Raw genomic sequence first — 22,782 nt, 5'->3', positions numbered from 1 at the left:
GCCAATATGCATAATCCAGAGAAAATTAAAATTAAAGTTCCAAAGAAAACAAGCCTCTAAGTCTTTATCAAGTAGTTAAAAGAAGTGGGACAGATTCACAAAAAATAACAAACTCTAGTGAAGGAATTTCCCTTAGCAAGAAAGAAGGAGAAGAGAGAACAGAAAGATGTCGAGATAGAAACTAAAGAATTGGAAGGCATGAAAGAGATAGTGTTAATAGTCAAAACAGATACAAACGCTTATAAATCTAGAAAGAAAATACTCAAAGTAAATAGGACTCAGTGTAACAGAATAAATAAAAAAGCTGAATTTATAGAATTGTGTACTATAAGAAGTCTTTTCTTCAAATGAGATGGAATGGGAGAAACAATGATGGAGGCTTATTACCTAGGGGCAGATAAAAAGTCTTTTAAATAAAAGTCAACATGCTAGTCAGTTGATCCCAATTACTTTAGAACAGAAAATTGGGTAAATGTTTGTGTATTTTCATTAAAAATACAAGAATATCCAAAGTGTCATTTTTTGGACAGATAGTAGAATTACTGGATAGTTTTCTGTGATGGATATAACAATTTTGAAACAATTTTGTGAGAGAGAATTTTTTATACCCTAAGGAGGACAGAGGGCACAGAAGGAGGTGTGAAAGTGAAAGGTTGAATGTTTTGGATTATGAGCTGAATCAGTTCACACACCAGAGCTGATTAAATAAACATGGTTTTCTCATAGTTTCAGGAGATTAAAAATTAAATCTCTGAATCATAAGCAGTATTGTAAACTAATTTTACAGTTTTGGTACCTCAATAAAAATGTTCAAAAAATTTTAAAAGGGGCAAGATTATGCTTTAAACATTTGGAGATAAAAGAAACTTAGTTAGAAATATCATTAAATATGGATAGAGGGGGTGGTACAAGAATGGAAACGCCCTTTGGGGAGGCCTTCAAACTGAGCCTCATCTGTCAAGGAGGGGAGATCCCATCACCACGAAAAGGAATAGTGAGGATTACCACGTGTGGGGAAAGCATAAGGAATTTAATCAATGAAAAGGTTCATTTTTATTGTTCTCACATTTCCCTTTCCTTACACCCTTATGAGATTATATATTTTGAATGTCTTCAAACTTATAGAACAATATAACTTACAAGAAGATATTTATAGGTGAAATATAGAGAAACAACATAAAGGATCAGAAAAAAACCAAACCAATAACAAACCTTAGAAATCTGACTATGGAACTGAGGCTATAAGAGGGGGGGTCTTTAAGTAAGGAGGGGCCGAATAGACTGTGCTGGAGGGCTGTGAGGGCCTTGGTGATGGATGTGGAGACATATACCTGAAGAGGTGTGACCCTTTACCCCTGAATCATATACAGTGTTTTAAACCAATGTAACCACAATATTTTTTTAATAATAAAAAAAAGGGATGGGGGCTGAAAATTACTAAGTGTTGACAATGAACCCAGAACTTTGCTAAGGCAGTTTAATATGGTGATGGGATTTTCATTAGTTTACCAATTTTACTATTCAAATAAGATAAAAATATCATTATCAAAGAGCAGGAACACTGCAGCAACTACCCTGTTCTTTCCCAGACCTATGTCTGGTCTGTATCTAGATCTGTCTCTGTCTGGCAAGTCACTTTCTGTCTTCAGGTTTCAGTTTTCTCATCCATAAAGTGAGAGATTTCAAAGAAATAAAGTCTAAGGTGCCTTTCAGTGTCAAAGCCTGTCTACTGTTTACTGTTAGCCAGGTTAGGAAATCTCCTTCAATGTTTCTCTCAGCTGCTCTGGAAGAAATCCTAATTGGAAAACTACTTCTATGCCAAGAAGTAAATATTATTCTTGCTGAATGATTACAACGGTCAATGAGCAGTTCTGCAGACAATGTATACACACACTGCACTAAACACGGCCTTACGACTTCACAGACAAAAAATATCACATGACATGTTGGGCTTTAATTGCATATTTTACTCTCCCAGTGAAATTTAGCAATCATGCAAATTTCTTATTGAGGTTTTCTAAATTGTGAGATACAACGTTATCACAATTTAAAAAGAATAAAAGCAGAAGCAACCCATCCTTGTTATGCGGATGACTTGCCTAAAAGACGCCATTTGATTAGCTAGACAGGAGCATGCTTTGCTTCAGAGGAGATAGCAGAGACAACGGCTCTGGGCTGCTGGGGGCTACATCCTGCACCCCAGAAGTTACTAACCCTGAGGTTCACTTCTAATTCATCCAGGACCGTAGGGCGAGGGTGGACAGGAGCTCGCGGCATTCAGAGTTAGTTATTGCGTGAAAGATTATGGAAACACAGGTCAGGGTGCTTCAGTGATTGACACATACTTAGCAAAGAGGGCCTCAATGAAGTCTGACTTAGGTCCTGTGAGAAGCAGCGCACCATGAGTTCCTTCTCGCCTGTCATCCTCTCCCTAACCTCCCAGCTCCTTCAATGGAATAACTGAAGGAAAATGATTTTGAAAAGGGGGTGCTCCAATTTTTCCAAAGGACTATTTATCAGTTGCAATGTTCATGTATAGAAGCATGATATTTAGTGTGTATTCAGAAAAAGGATGGATATGAAAGTTTTCAAAAGTGGAAATTATACTGGTCTTATTTGCAGACTGATCAGTGGGGGGGTCATTACAGAGGACGTAACAATTCATGACCAGTTGTCTGAAGGACCCTTTGAAAAACAACTCTATCTAAACAACACAGAATGATGGATATTTTTAGAGCACTGAGTAGAATTACACTATAGCACACTTTCCAAAATAGCAAAAGGTTGGTAATACCAGTGAGGAAATGCATTAGTAATGACGTTTTGGTCTTTGTTTCACCTAGAAGGAGGCTAAAAAAACCCTCCTAAATGACACTGAAAATGGTTGGGAATAGCATTTGCCAGCTAGTCCTATTTTCCTCACAAAAGAAGCTGAGATTTGGAGACCCACGATAGAAGGAGATTTTCACAGTAAATCAACATTAATTTTGGCACAGGCCCACCCACCTAATTTCCAACAAAATGAAAAACACCCATTTTCCCTTCATCATAAAGGGGAATTCAGCGATGGCCATGACTGGTAGGGCATCTGTCTAGCTGTTTGGCTAGGTATCTTCACACTAAAGCATCCTGAGGCAGGGAATATGCAGGGGGAATGGAGGAGGGACAGGGGTAGGCACATGTTCAGAGAAGGAATTACACAGTCGTTCACCTGCTGTTGTCACGGTCAAGACATGGAGAGGTGCGGCTGCAACAGAATAGATACTTTAGCACAGAGGACTGGATCAAGTGAAATACAAAGAAGGAAATCAGAAGTGGCGTCAAGTGAAATATCTTATTTCTATACCAATACAGCACTCATTGAAAAAAAAAGATGGAAATACAAATGAGATAAAGCTCTATGCAAAGGCTGAGAGAAGAGCACAGTTTGGGGGATTGAGGACTGGTTCCCACTTTAGGAAAGTGGAGGTGTTATCAAATTGCTGGTGGGGAATTTTGTAACCTTAATGAACATTTGTGGGGACACTTAAGCAAGTCTAAGTGTCCGAAAGCTACAAAACCTAAGTGGTGTTATAATGAAAGTTACTGAGTCTTCGATTTGATGGACCTAGTCTGAACTCAGAAGCTTTCCATTCACATTTTTAATACTTGCAAAGTATCAACACTGACCGTGTGGGCTACTACAGAAGAAATGCAAAGAGAGAAGGCACAATTTGAAGAATAGCTTCAGTGACAAATAGTAGCATAAACTACAAAGTGGAGTAGGTAACATTCATTACCTACCAGTATGGAATAAAAAACTACGCAAAACAAGTCTTAGTGCTCTTTTTTAAGGACTTTCATCTCCTGCCTGGGGGATTGCTACCCTTCTCATTAGTCAGATTGTCTAATTTCACTTTGTAGCACTGCCCTTTACTTCTCTTCTCTCGGAGTCTGCTTATCATCGGGTTCATCTGTGTGCTCCATACGCAATGCTATAAAAAATGGACATATCATTAATGGACTAGAAGTCCAACGTGTTTTGCTCCTTATAACAAAACCCAATTATGTTCATCCAAAAGAATTTACCTTCATGGACCTCAAAAAAATTAAAACTAGGGTATTTAAAATAAATGAACAACCAGATTTACTGCCATTGACATTTAGATAAACATGAATGTTGCCAAATAAGATACAGTCTTGAATTATTTGCATTTCAACTATTTGAGCTACTATCCTCAAGATATTTTGTTGGGGAGGATAGGCTTTATTTTTAGAGCAGTTTTAGATTCACACCAAAATTGTCTTTACCATGTTTTTGTTAAAATGAAGTTCTCTAGAAGATCACCTTCCTATGTGCTTCTAGTTATGATAATGTCTTGTAGTACATCATAACTTGATGTTTAACTGTTGGCACTTGGGTGTCACCAAAAACATATAAAGACCTTTGGAATAACAATATTTAAAATGAGTCACAAGACTAGCTAGTGAGAGGAACTGTACCTTACATCTGCTAGTCTATTACGCACTTATGAAATGGAAGAATTGTGAAATTCAAATTCTTGCCCACGCTTATGCTGATGAGGATGACTGAGATTCTAGAAATGACTAGTGGGTAGATTCATAGTGAATCCGTGATGAAAGCCCTTAAAAGACAACAACAAAATGATTACTGTCAGCCTTTTCTTTTGCCAGGTATTGGCTACATGTACGGGGCACAACCAATCATTTGAATCACCAATACCTTTTCTCCTGTAGTTACGGAAATTAGTCATTGGAAACACAGAGATCAAATACAAGCACTAATACTGCTTATTGGTATTAGCTGCGTCTTCTGTTAGTCTAAAATTCCTTTCTCAAAGCTAACAGAACATTATACACAAAATGAGTGGCATGTGCCTGTGAAAGCTAACTTGATTATCTTCTCTATCAAAAAATTTTTTTTTTCTTTTAAGGAGATTTTGAAGTAACTTATCAATTCACCTAATTGGTTAAGGAAAACCTCAGTTTCTTGAAAAATATATAAAACTACTACATAGCAACCTGGTGTGTAATCATTATCCCATGATATGACATGATAAATGTTATTCATGTACATTAGTATCATGGTAACTTTTAAATGCTGTGACATTCAGAATCGCTGCATCACCAACAGTATCACCTATACTAGAGTCATCAAAGTTTGTGTGTTCAAATACTATACCACACTATAGTGGAGACACTTAGATGATACAGCACCTTGTTATAAAAATAACAAGTTAAACATTACCATTCTGAACTGCAACCACATTGGTACTATCATTTAGAGAATTTGGAATATATTTTGCTTAGCTTATTTGTAATTAATTGTGAAAGAATTGGAAGCTGTGTAGAGGATTGTCTAAATATTGATGGCTATATTCTACTGAGTACTATTCATTCTAGCAAAATACTAATTATTTGAGAAGCACTTGATCTTTACAGTTCCCCTGTAGGATCCATAATGTAACCATTACCTCACAGATAAGTAAACTGAAACAAATGTTTTATGAAACATGTGTACTGTCAACATATTGGTGTCAGGGTGAAGATCTGAATTCTGATAAGTGTGACTCCAAAACACATGCTTAACCATTGTGTTATCTCTCTACCACCAATCGTCTTCCAACTTCAGTTAAGAACATAGAGGTGAGTTTCCTAAAGGGAGGGGCTAAACCTAATCTCTTTTCCTTACTGACACAGGTTTGGTGTTTTGTAGCAATGGACAATCTCAGAAGAATGAATACCTAAGTGAATGGAAAAAACTCAAAACATTTGCGAGAACTAGAAGTATGTCAATTATCTTGGTCTCCCTAATATGCAAAGCTATATTTTATGCAAGGTTATTCCTTTCTAACAGTGAATATAAAATATATATTTGAACAACCTGCAAAAATACCCAGGCCTAGGACCTAACAACAGAGATCCCTATGTTACTGGTCTGGGTTGAGGTCTGGGATGAAATATATATTAAAGCTCCCAAATAATTCTAATGTGCAATCAGAGTAGAAAATTATTTAAACTAGCAATCATGTTTGAAGACCACAGAAAACTGAGTTATTGGAGACCAAGATTTTAAAGATACTTATCTTAATAAGTGATTAATATTTAATCGTTGGAAGCTCTTGGTTCATCATAAGTAATCAACTATAATTTGTCACATGTATATCTAGTTATATACAATTGGCATGTCTATCGATGTATTTTAGCTGAGTATTATAATTCCTTTCAGTAATTAAAAGGCTTCTTTGAGGCATACATTTTTTAAAGTAAATGAGTTTGAAAGCTGAAGCATTACCAGAGCTCTTTGGTTTTTTTGGCAAACTCAGCTACTAATAGTTAGCCATGTTTTACCTAAAATAGTCTTCTCAGTCAGATAGGGACTTTAAATACTTTATTATGCTTTCTGGAGTCTGACCTGTCTTCTATCAACACTTTAAAGTGAGGTCTCTTTTCCTTTTTACTCATCACTGTTTAGAAGTTTAGTAGCAGGATGTGGTGGTACACTTTTTGAATAATTCAGAGTGGTCAGGTTTAATGATCTCATTATACACTTAAAATATGTAAATAAATTTGCATGAGGGTTCAACTGGATCTTATTTCCCTGAATAATTCTTGTACCTGGTGTATGGGTTTTACTTATCTAACAAGGAAAAGAATACTATGATATTTACAATATCTATTTAACATTTCATTCTACAAGCTTTCAGAAATTAAACTGAGATCCAATTTTTTTTAACTATCCTGAAAAAAGAATATTTTAGAAAAATAAAAATACGAGAGAATCTATTAAAATAATTCTGGGAATCATGTATAAGGAATTTGGGATAATAATTCAAATCAAAGTATTCCATTTAGTTAGAGAAAATATGGATGGGCTTTTAAAAAGTGACTAAATTGAAAATATTTATATATACTATATATAGCTTATATATAATTATGAAATTACTTTATGATTTGAAACTACTAAAATGTCAGAGCAAAACCACTTGTACAACATTACAAGTTAAAACTCTTAAGGAACTGTATATTCTGTATCATTGAGATCACACCTTCAAAGCTATTTTAAATTTTTAAAAATATTTTTAAAACTATTACACCTAAAACTATAGAGTCACACTCTTTAAAATTATTAAGTCACACTCCTGATTTTTCATCAATCAATATAAACAGGCAGTATTCTTTAACTAGTGCCATATATATATATATATATATATATATATATATATATATATATATATTCTAAGGGTGACTTTTAGAAGGTAACTGAGATCCTGACCTAGTGAGTTCAAATTTCCCTTCTCAGAATGCCCCTACTTCAAACAGCCTTCTCTACCTATTTGCATGATTCCAACTTCTGTAAACAATATTTTAAGCACGTTAATACGTGAGGAAAGACATTTACTAAACCCACCACTTAAGTTTTGTAAATAGAACATTCTAGAAAGCAAATGCCCCCCTTTTTAAGATGGCTTGAAGAGAAAGGGGAACAATAGATGACACCTGTGTATTCTGGTTAGTAGCAAGATGTTTGATGCAATTCCACTAGTTTTCTTAAAACAATGGCCTATGTTCTGTGCTGAATTAGAGCCTTTGGGTTGGCTTGCTTGTGTGGATAGAGGCCATGTTGGATAAAGCCATGTTATTTACAAGTTTAAACAAAGGTCATTTCCTCTGTTAGCTAGTCATCAGCTACAGCTACTGGACAAAGCTGTTATTTTCACTCTCATCTCCTTTTACCTCTTGATCTGGATGCATAATATTGATTTACTCACCCTGAGTGAATTGGGCTGGAAGAAAGAGCCACGTTGTCTAAATTCTCAGTGCCCCAGCTCAGGCGATAAGAATTCCTTTCTGCCTCCTTGGCTAGAGTTGACACCTAAATACAAAGAACACTAGATTAAAAAAAAAAAATACTCCCTTTCAACTAAAATAAAATGTAATGAAATGAAAAAAATAACACAATTAAAAGAAATAAAATAAAGTGGAGCAGTCAGCACACTGGCTTTATGTTACTGGGAAACTGAGTCTCGGGCTAACGTTTGAAGTTTCCTGAGTGAATCCTAATAAATTATTTGAAACATTAAAAAAAAAATAAAGTCTAATGTGATGATATCCAAAAAGTGCTATCACAAAAAGGTAGTTTACATAGAAAAGGTTTGCATTTAAAATTAGTGGATGGGGCATCCCTGGTGGAGCAAGGGGTTAAGCACCGCACTATGAAGCAATGTGAAGCCTCTGCAGCACAAGTTCGGCCCCCGGTCAGCCAGGGAGCTACCCACATGGCACGACAGACCTCTCCTGCCTCGCCCGCTGCTCCCCTCAGCAGTGTATTTCAGTCAGTCTGCCTGTTCTGTTCCCCAGTCTGTCTCTGGTGAATCCTCTCCCCCACCCCCGTATCTCTGGCCTGTACCCCAGCTTTTGTATGCATAAATAAATAAATCTTTAAAAAATAATAAATAAAATTAGTGGACAGAGGCATTTAAAATGTATCTCTAATAATGTACTCCCATTTAAATGATATTATTGATATGAGATCACATTTGAGGAGAGGCATTCATCTATGTCCCTATAGACAATCAGCAGCCCAAACTGATAAAATCAGACCTAAAGTTAAAATATTCCAGAATAGATGCCACAACTTTTCTAAAAGATAACAATTTTTAATATTTCCAATAAGCTAGTATTTTAACATTGGCAGATGTAATTTACCCTCTACTGTTCATCTTACACCTGAAATATACCTTACCTTGCTTTTCTCTTTAATAGAGATATAAAGGAACCAACTTTTTCTGTATAGCCTCCACAAAACTACTCGGGATAGCTAAGAAATAAGCAGTGAATTATTTTAGAAACACTCTGCTCAACAAAAAATGAGGGAACATTTTTCATGTTTTAGAAAAATCCTCATATCCTTGCCTGACAGCTGAATTAGATGGCTTTCTTCTTCTTCTTCTTCTTTTTTTTTTTTTTTTTTTTTTGGTTTGTTTGTTTGCTTGATTAAGAGTAAAGCACTTCTGGATATTTCCAGTATCAGGTAATGCTAAAAAAAAAAAAAAAAAAAAAACCCAAAACTCTCCCGAAAGCAGAGCCTCAAAGGCAAAAGGCAACATACCTGGTGACTGGGAATCACAAGCGCGTCCTCCATCATGGCGCTGTCTCTGAGGTAGGACGCATGGCTCAGGGTGTGAGACCTGTCGGAACTGAAGGATCGGAGGCTGGTAGGTTGGCAGGTCATGTCACATACCAACGGCGGTAGGAGGGTTGGGAGGATGAAATGATGAGCCGAGCAGGAGAGTGAAAAAAGCGTGCTATTAGCCACCAGTGCAGCTTGCAGGGGGGCATACATCGCAACCGTGGGAGAAGGAAACATGGGTGGGTCTCTGTGTCACCTCCCTGTCCAACGGCTAACCTGACACAACTTTTGACTGGCTCCTACCACTCAATGGCCCGGACACAAGGGAATCCAGAAGTGAAAATCTGATACTCTTAATCTGATTCATTTTCTTCCCAGAAATGTTTGAAACCAGCAACTGTATTTTGTTTACTGCCAGGACAGGAGATTCGCAGAGGAAATTCATTGCAGGCTAGAGGACTGAAATCTGTGTTTGCTGTCATTCTGCTTGCCACTAAGAAAAATACTGGGGGGAGAGGGAGAGGCAGAGAGCACAAAAGGAAAGCACAGGTTTCATTTTCGTTCAGTCATTCTCTCCACGCCTCTCACCCCTGCTCTCCAGGCGGTGGATGACCTGGCGTGGGTGCGTTCCCCTGGAAGGTGGACAGCGAAATGATCTGTGGCCAGATGCATGCTTCCTGGGGAAGTGGAGTTCCTCTTGTTTGTCTCTGGTGTCTCTAACAATGCTATTTCAAAGGATAGCACTGTTCCCTTTGCATGTCCTGTGTGTGTGAGTGAAGCATGAAAGAGCTGGTTGCTGTGGCGATGAGTTGCGAGAGCAAAAGGAACAGTTTCTAAGCGCCAACGCGGAACACAGACACATGTGCCAGCACAAAAACAAACTGCCAGTGGACACCGACCAAAAATGAGGTTTGGCTTCAAAATGGGATTTAGGCCTTGAGAAGCAATGCTTTGCATTTCTGATCCATCTGAATTTCAAGGTTCTGATTTATTTACTCAAGTGCAATGGGTGAAACTTGACGTTCACATAGGTGGACATTTATTCTTTCCTAATCAATCTGCACAATCAATTGACAGACTGATGTCTTCAAGAAGATATACTTCAAATATATTTATCCAAAAATTAATGATTTATTTTTTTTTTTTTTAAATTAGCCCAAAGCCCATATCGGGGGTCGGGGGGAAGAGATAAGCAAGCTTTCACAATGTTTATAGAAGCAAATTTTCACTTGCTTTCAGCTAGTAGGTATTCAAATGGCCAGTGAAACAATGTAGAATTATGGACTAAATGTCTAAGCAAATTTATTAGAAACCATTCTCGTTTTGCAAACAGACCTGACATTGTAAGTCACATACTGTTATCTTCATGAAGTATCAATATAGCCAACTCCAATTATCTTTGAGAAAATCATCAGTTGGTAGGGAATTCATAGCAATTTAATGTCTTCTCCCTCCTATTCCACTGTAGGTTTTATGGCCCCAAAATGGAACCCAAATATTAGAGGGTAAGTGACATGCTTGTGTTTCTATCTATACAAATCTGTGTATTTATCATATAACGAGATCTAAATAAAGTTTGGGGATTATTTTATGAGACTCATACTCCTGGAGAAGACAAAGGATTCTGAAAAGGTGGAGGCAGGGCACCCTGATGTCCTAGGAAATCCTGCAAGGGGTGTAAGGCCTGGCTGGTTGAGGCAGCTTACATTACAGCTGGTCCTACAGCTTTGCTGCAAGCTTGTGATAGCACACTTGATAAACAGGCTGCAGATTGCTGTGACTAACCTTGGCCTGACCTTGGCATTGAATAAAGGTATTAAATCATTGTGGGGAAGGGTCTTTAATCACAGCAAAAACTTGTCTCATTGAACTGACCGATTCCCTCTCCTCTCTCCCCACCATTAAACCACAGAGACAGCAAAGATTGCTTGTTGGTGTTTTATCATAGGCAGCACTACATCAACTGCACTTAAATACTGTTCTTTATTTTGCTTGAATTGGGTCAATAAGAGAAAATCAGTAGCAGGGTCAACCTGCTGAAGGAGTTGGCTTGTCTATGGGCTCAACCATTTTCCCTGCCAAGTTCTATGGGGCACTGTTTTGTTAATGACATAATCTCTATCTACGGCTTTGGAGTTCAGAGATCTAGGTTGTGACTTTACACACTGAATGGTGCTAGATTTATAGGAATGAACATTACAAAAAGTGCATGAAGTACTGAGACACAGAATAGGCTTGGTCTCCAGGTAGAATTGATGCAGGATTGTAAACTATCAACCACAAGGTGGAGCTGTCATGGTTAAAACAAAATTATACCTGGGTCATCACCTCTTCTAGATCAAATGGTTCTTCAATTTTATGCATGAAAATCCTAATTTGAGAATAAATCCATAATTCTAGAATATCACCACACGCACAGATGGAGCAGTGAGCAGAGAAATGTGGATGTATCCAGGAAGGCATGATTTCATGCTATCTAATACCTACCTGGGCATGGTACTATTGAAAGCATACCAAATAAAGAGATCATGAAAAGGAACATGGTTACTGAAAAAAGGTAACACTGAGTTGTCTAAGCAAAATTAAAAAAATAATAATAAACAAGAAAACCATGGAAATGGGAAACCATGAAAATGCTGCCTGTCTTTCCGTCCTGGAAATGATGAAATGCAGGTGAAGAAGGCGTGTCTTTCTGGTCCCTGTCCTGACATGCTGTAAGTATTCAGTTTAGGTAGAATCCACAAACAACTGACTCCTGTTTTAGAGGCAGTATTGTTCTAAATCTTACCCAACCTCAGTGCATTGAAAAAGGGGAAAATGATGATTTTTGGACACTTATTCATCATCAAAGACACCATGGTGAAAGAAACACTTTTTGGAGAAAGTCATATGATTATTCATAGAGTATCACAAATCTGTGCAAAGCTATAAACGTTTTCTGTTACTGAAATGTGAAGTCTTTTAATGATTCAAATCTATCTTAGAATCCAGGTCTCTCAGTATGGAAAATTCAATAGCTTGAATTTCTCCTCATCACCAGTTTCCCCTACTTGACCCTGAGACCTTCCTCTATTACACTCTCACCCCAAGGACCACCTTCTACTAAATCATCAAAGCCAAGGAATCCATCGAATCTCCTTTCTTTTTCACCCCTCCATGAAATCCATCACCAAATCTGGTTAGTTTTTCCTTGTAGATGTATCAAATTTTTCACTTCCCAAATTCTCCTCAGGAGTGCTACTAACAAGGTTAGAATTCAAATCCTTTCTCAACAACTTCAACTAATATTATTATAAGTTTATCAGAAAGTCCCAAATGTCGTGTTTAACAATTTCTCAACTCTCCTCCAAAATTCATCTTCCGTCTCAATGTCAGAGGGCTCCATCCAAAATGCAAATAGGACTTCCCCTCCATTCACACATACACACAATACCACCCTGCTCTGCTTCTCACACCCACATGGAGCCTTTGCTGGTGATCTTATTAATGCCGCAAATGCCTTCCCCTTCTTCTTCTGCCATCGTTACTCATCACTCAGTCTCACTTGTGATTCCCTCCTCCGGGGACCTTGAGCCACAGCAGCACTCTGTGGCATCACTAGCTGAGTCTCTCCCCACCCCGGTAGACTATGAATTTAGCACTCTGCCTCAAGTCGTGTGTGAACCTCCAGCACAAACCACAAAGTCAGCCCCAAAGGCACTCTTTCCATGCACAATGAGTTATTACAACAAAAACAGGGTAGGGGATGGGACATGGGTCTCAAGAAAAAGGACCCAAGAAAATCCTGGATTTGGCGAATTCACCATTAAAATGGATTGGTTGCTACGGTATTTCTTTTGAAGGCTCTCAATATATTGCATGCAGCTGAGAAAAGAGCAAATATTAAAACTCTAAACCTGAGATTATCTATCAGCAAAAGACATTACACGATATGGACAACCACATGTTTAACCTGAATTAGTCTGAATTGATTGATTGATTGATTGATTTTTTGGATGAAGTTTCTTATAGGAATCTGTTCTGATTCATTTTTATGAAAAAGTCAGTGCCAAGCATAGTTTCCTTCTGAATTGTTTCTTTTCAATTCCTTTCGCAACACACCTCTATGCACAGAACATATGGCACTAACAAAAAAAAAAAAAAAGCCCAGGGGACTGGAATGGTCTGTAGTTGTCACTTAGTAAAAACAAGCACAGGCAAAACTGACCTTTTTATGTCCTTTTATGTAGTTAGAGAAAAAATGATGAAGGATCAAAAACATCATATTTAAAGAGGAGAGCTCTTTATTTATCAAGGCTCTGATTCTAATCGTTGTTTGACTTTGCTAAGCTATTTAATCTCTCAGACCTCAGTCAGCTGTTCTTTCAAATGGGCACTTTTTAAAAGTTACTCACAAACTCAAGATCATGCTAACTGCTGAGAGGATAGGTACCACAGGGTGCTTGATGACCATGTCTACCTTTTATCAGTCATTATCATAAAAATGTGCTGCACCATTTCTGCTTGAAGTCGCAGGTAAGGTTTGTGTGAATACCTGTCCGAGCGTCCTCCCTCCAAGCTGTATCGCAGGTAATTCATGCCATCCAGGAACTGACTGCTGGGCAGAGAGTCATCACCAAGTTCCTTCAGGTCCTCAGGTCTCAGGTACTCTCCCCCATCACCTGTCATTGTGTCATCACCTGGAAACAACCAGAGGAAGGTGGGGAAAGAATTTTTTAGCTGCAAGTAGTAACTATAAAATGCTGCCATGATGGAAAAAAGTCAGCATAATGGCACTGACATCACTGGAGCACTGCACACTCAAAGAAACACCCATGTGGTGCTAGCCCTTAGAGAAACTATAGATTACATGCTTCCCTATGAATTACCAAGAAGAAATAATTACCTGGATTACCCTTCTTTTATTGTCAGTCCATTTTCTTTACTCGCTCTTTATCGCGATAGGTGGTTTATAGCTTATATTAGTTACCAGAACTAGCACAATAAGTAGATATATGTATTCTAGACAGTTTTAATAACTTTATGCATAATGTTCAGCATTACAAGTCTCTCCATGTATTTGGCAATATGCTAAGGAAAGTCTACTGCTCCAAAACACAGAGAAGATATATTAAACGAGGTAATAATACAATTTATAACCATAACAAAACATGCACACCAGGGAAAGAATGTGAAAACAAGCGAGCAGATTGTGACATTTTAACAAGCAACCTGGAATTTAATTTTAAAAGCACAGTATGAAAAAGATTTGTTTTTGTTTTGGAAACTAGATGCTTCCCAAAGGCAAGGTACAAGGGGAGAATCAAATTAGGAGGTGACTAAATCTCAGAGCTCACATTTGGAACCCCGAATGGTTAAGGGTGCATTCTCTGCTCATGAGCTTGAATAGAATGTTTACAAAACCACAGATTTCACACTCAGTAAATGATACCACCTTTCTGTATATATAACAGAACAGCTACATGTACATTAATCATTAATGTGCTGGGAAGGCAGGATAACAGAGCTGAGTGAATCTGTTTTTTGATGACTCTTTAAAGGCACCGATCACACACTTTAATAAAGCTAACTTGTATATGAAAAATTGAAAGGAATGTACTTCACAATGATAATTAAGTTAAAGATGAATAATTTTAACCCCATTAAAAATAATAGCTCTAATCAGCAGTACATTTTAAATGAAGCTACAGTATTAAAGGATTATAAAAGATTAAATGTCTTCCCCACTTCATTACATTTCTCTCCAGGATCCCACGAGCACAGGCCTATATCAAAACCTTGTTAGTTCTCTTAATTACTTAAAGCCAAAGAAAGTTTTTAAAAAACAAAAACTTTCAGTAAATAGAAACATGATTTATTTTCCATTATATTTTTGACTTACAATCAATTCATTTAATATTTGATAGTTCCCAGTTTCAACACTGAAATTTCTTTCGTTGTTCCTTTAGTGACCCAATTCAAGTGAGAGACAATGGAGAATATTCATTACAAGTTTTGCCTTAAATTTGGAGAGACCTGGTTCAAATTTAATTCTACTATTTAGTGGTCAGTTAATCTTCCAGCCCCTCAATTTCCAAATCTAGAAAATGGGGGTGATACTAATAACCTACTTCATATGGCATTTATATGAACTGAATAAGGAAACACTTAAGAATATGAACAGGGGAATATTGCAATTGCTAGTTATTGTTCTTTAATAAGAAATGGTCTAAGTGCTAACATGCCAAAAAAAAATTGAGCAAAATTTCACTCATGCAAAGACACTTCTTGAAAAAAAAAAATGCATGTAGTATAAAGAAAAGCAATTATATTTCCCTTAAATATTTCATCAATCTGACAGTGCAAATGAAAAGGGGCTACATTTTTAAAAATTTAGTTTGTTGAAGTGGTGTGCCTCCACCCTTGGGTATATTGTCTTCTTCAAAGTGTTCCATGTACAGCAAGATGCGATGAATACCTGCAAGCCAAGGATCAATAACTATATAATCCAACACAATATGCACAATGCTGGGCCATTTTCATAACCAAAAAGGTCAGAGGAGACAGATAACCTTTTAGGCTGGTGGTCTGGGTTGAGCAGTGTCACCCCAAATTCCATGCCCACCTGGAGCCTCAGGATATGGCCTTAATTGGCTATCGTCTTTGTAAAGGTAGTCAGTAAAGATTCAGATGAGATCATGCTGCATAAATCCAATGAGAATGTTCTCAGAGGAGCCAGAAAAGGGCACACAGAGACACAGAGGACATGGTCACAGGAAGGTGTGGGTTGGAGTGACGTGTCCACAAGCCAAGGACCATCAAGCATTGCTGACAAGAGGAAAGGAATTCTTCCCTGGAGCCTGCGGGGTTGCCATGACCAGTGGACTTCTGGCCTCCAGAAGTGGAAGAGAATAAATCTGAATCACCAAGTTTGTGGTGATGTGTTTGGGCAGGAAAATCCTAGAGGATCCCAGAAGGAAAGCTTGAAGGAGTTGGAGCTGGTCACAGGGTTGGGTGGCATGGAGATGGGGAGACAGAATGGCACTTCAGTTGAGAGGCTAGTGTGCATAAGGGGTGGTGGAGGGCAATAAAAGCAGCATGGGTGAGAGAGCTCTGTGCATTCCTTAGAGAAGACGAAGTGCAGTGACTGGGCAGCAGTAAGTGTCCATGTCGTTGAGCAAGGACAGAAAGTCCAGAAAGAAGGCTGGGTGTCTGAACGGAGTGACAAGATCAGGATGCTTAGGAATTTTATTACGGCCTTTTCAGATTATTGTTTATATTTGCTCCACTATTTCCTGCCTCCTGTAGAATCGGGTAAGGCTTTATGGAGGAGTACCTTTATGAGTCAAAGAAGTTGGAGTCCCTTTGCTTATTTCTGGGAGAAAAAAATTAAGCTCAATTCTAAGAACTGGTTTACCAAAATAAAGGTGGTGTCTGGTTTGGATAAAAGCCTAACTTTTGGAGAGAAGCCTAATTTTCAGGAAAAAACTTTGAATTCTGTTAAGATTTTGGAAGACTAAGTCTACTCTTGTTTACAGAACAGCAAAGGGAATGGCTGAATGTAGGATTTTTCATGCAATACAAATTGCATTTGATGGATGCCCTTGAGCAAGAGCCCACAAAGATGATTAAAATCCAAAATCCAATGACTGCTTGAATATTCTCTCTCCCACACCACTCCACTACCCCATTAAGAATCCCACATTATTGAGCTGTGCTTTGGGGCACCACATTCCTAATTCCACCCAGATTAGGGCACCCTGCCCATCCTCAGAGTCAATTTGTTTCTGCATTTCATCTAGCTTCTCCTCAGCGCCAGCTCTGACTGCAATCTCTTAGCAGCCAAGATGGTTACAGGGGAGAAATACAAACCAAAATGTTCAGTTTCTTCGTTCTTAAAATTACTCGATACTCATTAATAAAGTACATTATAGGTTTCTGTCCTATTCCCCCTGTCTCCCCTTCTTGTCATCTCTTGGTAGACAGAAAAGGGCTTATTAGAGTGAAGGAAAGAAGAAAGGAGAAAGAAAAAAGAAGGAAGTTTAGCTGGAGAAGCTCCAAGTCTGAAGACCAGTGTTGCAGTTTTAGCTCATAGAATATGCAAGTCAATAACTGATCCACAAGTGGGAAATTCTACAGATAACTCAGAGCTTGAAGTATTCTCAATGTGTCCAAAAAACAAGATAGTCAGACCTCGCTTCCTGTCTTGAAAGGTGAGGTGCTTATGGCCTCCTATAGAATCCATCCTTGCTTTCATTCCTCACCTCCTCCCATGTGCCTAGACAGCGTGTCTCCTATGCCCTTCATACTTTTCCCTTCTACAGTGAAACTTCCATGTTCTTGCTGTCTTTGAAATACAGTAACTTCTTCCCCCAATCTTAGATCTGCTTCAATTCACACTCTAATTCCTCTTCCTTTCACAGTCAAATCCATTCAACTTATTCTCACAATTTTACAAAGTAATCGGTCCACAAAGTTGGCTGTTCTTTGGAAAACTGCCCTCCTGAATTTCTCTGACACAAATCTCTCCTCATCTTCTTCCCCTTTGTGAGTCTCTCCTCCCTCCATGCTCACAAAAGGTTGATAATTCTCCATTAATCTTCCCTGTTTATTTTTTTAAAGTTTTTTTTTTTTTATTTTTATACAAAAACCTGGGTACAGGCCAGAGGTGCAGGAGGGTGAAAGGATTTACCAGAGACAGAGCGGGGAACAGAACAGGCAGACTGACTGAAATACACTGCTGAGGTGAGCAGCGGGCAAGGCAGGAGAGGTCTGCCGTGCCATTTGGGTATCTCCCTGGCCGGCTGGGAGTCGAAGCCGCACTGCAGAGGCTGCAGACAGCTTCACAGCGCTGTGCTCAACCCGTTGTGCCCAAGGGGAAGTCCTCTTCCCTCTTATTTTGTTGTCTATACACAAAATATCCCAAATGTACACAATCCCATATCGTGACCTCTCTCACTAACTCCACAGTCACACTTCAATTCCTCCTGGACTTTGCCACCTGAATTTCTTGTAAGCAGCTCAGATTTAGCACATACAAGACAGAACTAATCTTCTTCCCCACCCCGCCCTCTGCCCATCTGCTTCTCTCAGTAAATTCCCTACATGAGCAGAGAGTACAAATACATCCCTGCTCAAGCCAAGTGGGGGACGAGGGATGAAGGTGTGCTTTAAAATAAGAGCTTGGACTTATACTGTTACATCTTATTTGTTTAAGTAGAATTCTAATAGATTGGGAAGGAAATTTGCATCTCAGAGAGCTTGTGAAAGAATGGTGAGACTCTGTCATACTTCCTTGTATCACCTTATTTATTTGGTGTGAAACTGAAGAACAGAAAGCAAACTCTATGCTCTTCCGTCATAGCAAAATTAAAATGAATTTCCTTATTGTTTCCTATACCCAGGATAATTACCTCCCATCACTTCCTGTTTACTCACGTCATAGAATTCTGATGCCCAGGTTCTAGGGCTTGTCATTTTTTGTTGTGTTCTCCAAGTACCCCAAACAATTTCGTGCAGACTCTGTCCTACTGCCTTGTGTTGGCGTTTAAGGTAAAGTTCACCCTTTGATATCTGGAAACTCTCAGATTCCTTCTGGACACTGGCAGACTTCATCACAGGTGGGTTTATGGGATTGCACCTCAAGAGTAGGATAAATGAAAATGAACAGGGTGGTCCCAGGAGCCTCCATCGTGACATCATGTGCAATACTGTCAAGAAGGAGCTTCTCTGAATGGTCACTGAGTCCTTTATTTTTCAAGCAAGTGGTTCTCGCACTGAGTAGCGAGGAAGGGCTGAGACCTGAGGTGAGGTGCCCATGAGGAGTGCATGCTCACTACAGAGAGAGCTGTGTCCAAGGAGAAGCCAGCTGTGCCTCTGAATTCCACCCCATACTCGCCGCACTGGGGTTCCCTGGTCATTCCTACAGACGCTCCAGAGATAAGGGCTACAGTGTCACATTTCCACAGGCAGTTTGGGTTTTCTGGGACTGAGAACCCGACTTCTAACTTCAAGACTTACGGCTGTGGGGCTGGGTCAAAACGAGAGGGATCAGCTCAGGAAGATGGAGAGGACTATTAATTCGGTCACAGCTTTGCTTAGTCTGTTCAGAACAATTCTCTATGACACTGCTCTTGCCGTTCCCTTCCAGTTCTCCACGTTGCTTCATCAGGACTTACTTATATCACGACTGAGCTATTTCCACAGCAACAACCTTCCTACCTCACACCTACCACTCACTGTGGGTGCCACTGAATGTAATGGGTATAAAGCCCTCAGGATCTTTGCCTGCAGATAAGTCTTTCCTCACCTGGGGGAATCCCAAACCTATCTCACTGAATGCCATGGAGAAAATACACTTAAATCTTACTCAAGTTAATACTTTTCTTGCCCTGAGATAGCTGCTTCCTTCTCATTTCTGCCTATAACACTCCTTCAGTGCACTCACCACTGCTGGTTGAACTGTGGTAAAAATAGACTGAGCTGTTTCAATCATGCATTGATCTTATTTTCTTTTGATCTTTACATACCTTAACTTCCCAGACTTTAGCTAAGATCTCTGGAGGCTTGTGGGGTCACCCACTCGCTCCCTCTCTCCTGCACTCGCCCACTCAGGCCCCCCTCACTGCACTTCTCTCCCCAAATTCTTGAGACCCTCCTACCAGTCTCTTAGCTTTCATCAAGTCATGAAGATGCGCTCAGGCACCCTCTGTCTCCCTTGACCTTCCTAGGCAGATATGGAAAGCAGAGGGCAGAGCGCCTTCAGTTATATTACAGGAAAGTAACCCATCATTTCTCCAGAGGTGCTTCTTAAAGGTATGTCTCAGGTTCATTTTTGATCACCCCGGACTTTACAATGACATGACCTCCACTATCTGATAATCAGATAATCATGTTTGGATAGTGCTGATTGCAGCACTAAAACCACAGTTAGGTCTTCACAGTTAGTAGCACTGAAACTGTGAGGGGATGTTTGCTTTACCACAGCAAGTTAGCTTGAAAGGACAGCGTATGTGGCTTGAGTGCTCTTGTGGACTGCTTCATGCACTGCCATTAAGAGAGCAGAGCTGTGAAGGCAGCAGGGAACAGCTAACAGCTTCCAAACACGTGGCTAGTTCTGTCCATGGGAATGATGGCGGTTTCCATAAAGATATTTTGACCACACACAACATTAAAGGTTGGTAATGTGAAACAGACAAATCTCTTTATACCAACTCTTTGCACTAAAAAGTTACTTCACAATACTCCAACATACCCTATACATAGAAATTATACACTTGGAATTTCTTTCTGGGAAAAAATACTATTAGTAGGTTGTTGGCTATATATAAAAAGGGAAAGCTTCTCTCACCAAAAAGAAATTCTTGATCATTAGCCAATATTCCTGTCCAATCAAGAGTTCTTAGGGGCCTCCCTGGTGGCACAAGGGGTTAAGACACAACCTATAAAGCTATCCACAGCCACTGCAGCACGAGTTCGATCCCCAGCCAGGGAGAAAGCCACATGGTGCAGCAGACCTCTCCTGACTCGCCCGCTGCTCCCCTCAGCAGAGTATTTCAGTCAGTCTGCCTGTTCTGTTCCCCACTCTGTCTCTGGTGGATCCTCCCACACCCCCCATGCCTCTGGCCTGTACCCCAGTTCTTGTATGCATAAATAAATAAAGCTTTAAAAATAGTTCTTAGCACCAATAACTTTCATACCACACAGTTTTAATAAGTGTAGAAAAGGCTGTAGCTAGACCTTAAACATTAAGTCCAAAAGGCTCTTTGATAGAAATGGGATTTCTGTGAACCCAACAGATACTCTGAATGCATTAGCTATTGGAATTATCCAACAAATATTTTGGAAAGCAGAACTTAAGTTAAATAACAATCGCTAGCTAATTTATAAATTTAAACTTTTATGTAGTAGTTTGGCTTAAAGAAGTACCACATATACTTTGGAAACCTGGCTAGATAGACTATTTCAAAGTATATATTTTAACCTATTTGCAAAATTTCACCCTAAGTAATTTTTTATCTCCTTTATCACTATTCCTAGCTACTAACAAACTTCACACTGTAACTATCAATTTATTTTTCCACATCCACAATATAATCTGCTTCCAAGAAGAATTACAGTAACTACATTCATTCTGAGCAGGCTGACTTCAGTTCATTTGATAATATAATGATGTTGATAGGTTTTAATAATAGTTGCAAAATCATTATTAGTACAAACAACACTTGGCTTTAAGATTCCAAGTTAATAAAAATTCACACACTTAAATTCACACACACACACAAAATTCCATCCATATTAAACATGCTATTTCAAAAAAAGCAGATTAGCCAGTTTAAAAAAAAATAAATAAAAGCAAAGAAGAGCTTTCACCCCAACAATTTTCTCCAAAGTTACCTGAATCACTAAGTGCTTCCCCATCAACAAACAGGTCACCAAACTGTTTAAGAGCTGTTCAACATACAAGTAAAGGTAAGAAAGATGAGCCCACAAAACAAAACATGGAATGTATACAGGGATGCTGAAGATTAGAATAGAAATATTAGAATGGAAGATAACACTATTTTTCTAATAAATACTTGGAACTTCTGGGTTTAGCCATAACTTTTCCTTCACATACAATCATTCATTAAGCCCACATTTGTCCACTCTTCTTCTAAGTTCTTCTAAAAACGAGACAACTCAATGTCTTATTTTGATAGGTGAGTTAAGAAATTGGTTCAAAATAAGGACATCAATATAAAGCTGCCCTTTATGATTTAATCTTGAAGAATCTAAAGAAATACCTTTAGTATGCCTCCAGAAAGTAATTAATATCGGGCCCAGGAGGATCCTTATGGCAACAATTTTCCAACAAATGCACTTGTGAGGTATATGCACGTTGTTTTAAAATGGTACACTTGGCCAGTAGCTATACTATTGAAACATTTTATGTGTTGCTTCTTGAGTTTCTAGTACATTTTTTTCTATTCAAGAAAAATCAACTACTCCAGTGGAAGCAGAGCTAGGCTGCTGTCCAAGACCCTTATACATGATACCATCCCCACGGGGGGTCCCTACTGCTCCCTAAAAGGAACTGGGAGATCCATTGCCTTAGCTAATTTTTATCATCTCAAAAACTAGAGGGCACATTTTCCAACTTGAACAATCCGATTCTTATTTTGAATTTGCACGACTTACTGCTAGCTATATGTACATTTCCACCCTCTCTAAGTCTATTTTCCTCTGGATTTAAATATATTCTGTACTTTTGAACCAATCAGAATGGAGAGCTCTCTCAGAACACCAGCAAAGGCATCAACTTTAATGTCTTTTAAGGCCTTTAAATAATAAATGTGTTTTGACATGAGGAAAACATCTGTTAACAATCATTATTGAAAAGTATGGCTTTTAAGATTTATAATTTTTATATTTTCAGAAACCCTGAGGTTATAAAAATATTATCCTGTATTTCAAAAATAATAATTGTTAATTCAGTAGATATTTTAACAGCAATTTTCAGTTTCTTTCCTTTTTCCCAGTCCTGTTGTCTAATAAGAAATTAAATCTAATACCAGGAGAAAGTAATCAGAATCCTCTTTCCCCTAACAGTAAAAGTAAATATATTGAAAAAAAAGGTGGAGAAGTCACTTTAAATGTTAAGAAGCTCTCATCCACAGCCAGTTTGGTCC

General features: G+C 38.6%; 1 protein-coding gene across 2 annotated transcripts in view; it reads right to left on the bottom strand.

Moving 5' to 3' along the window:
• Positions 1-22,782, bottom strand: part of ANK2 (ankyrin 2) — a gene marked incomplete at both ends in the record, with an annotated part of 208,602 nt that overhangs the window by 56,028 nt on the left and 129,792 nt on the right. For both annotated transcript variants that reach the window (XM_084252160.1, XM_084252161.1), the window contains 5 exons: positions 3,212-3,247; positions 7,773-7,876; positions 9,113-9,215; positions 13,668-13,812; positions 21,509-21,562. In XM_084252160.1, the coding sequence (XP_084108286.1) occupies positions 3,212-3,247; positions 7,773-7,876; positions 9,113-9,215; positions 13,668-13,812; positions 21,509-21,562 (442 nt within the window). The remainder of the gene's footprint in view (positions 1-3,211; positions 3,248-7,772; positions 7,877-9,112; positions 9,216-13,667; positions 13,813-21,508; positions 21,563-22,782) is intronic.

The sequence above is a fragment of the Talpa europaea genome, assembly GCF_964194135.1.
Source record: "Talpa europaea genome assembly, chromosome: 13".
NCBI classification, from domain to species: Eukaryota; Metazoa; Chordata; class Mammalia; order Eulipotyphla; family Talpidae; genus Talpa; species Talpa europaea.
Note: the sequence above shows the minus strand (reverse complement) of the source record. Positions and strands in the feature narration are given on the sequence as shown.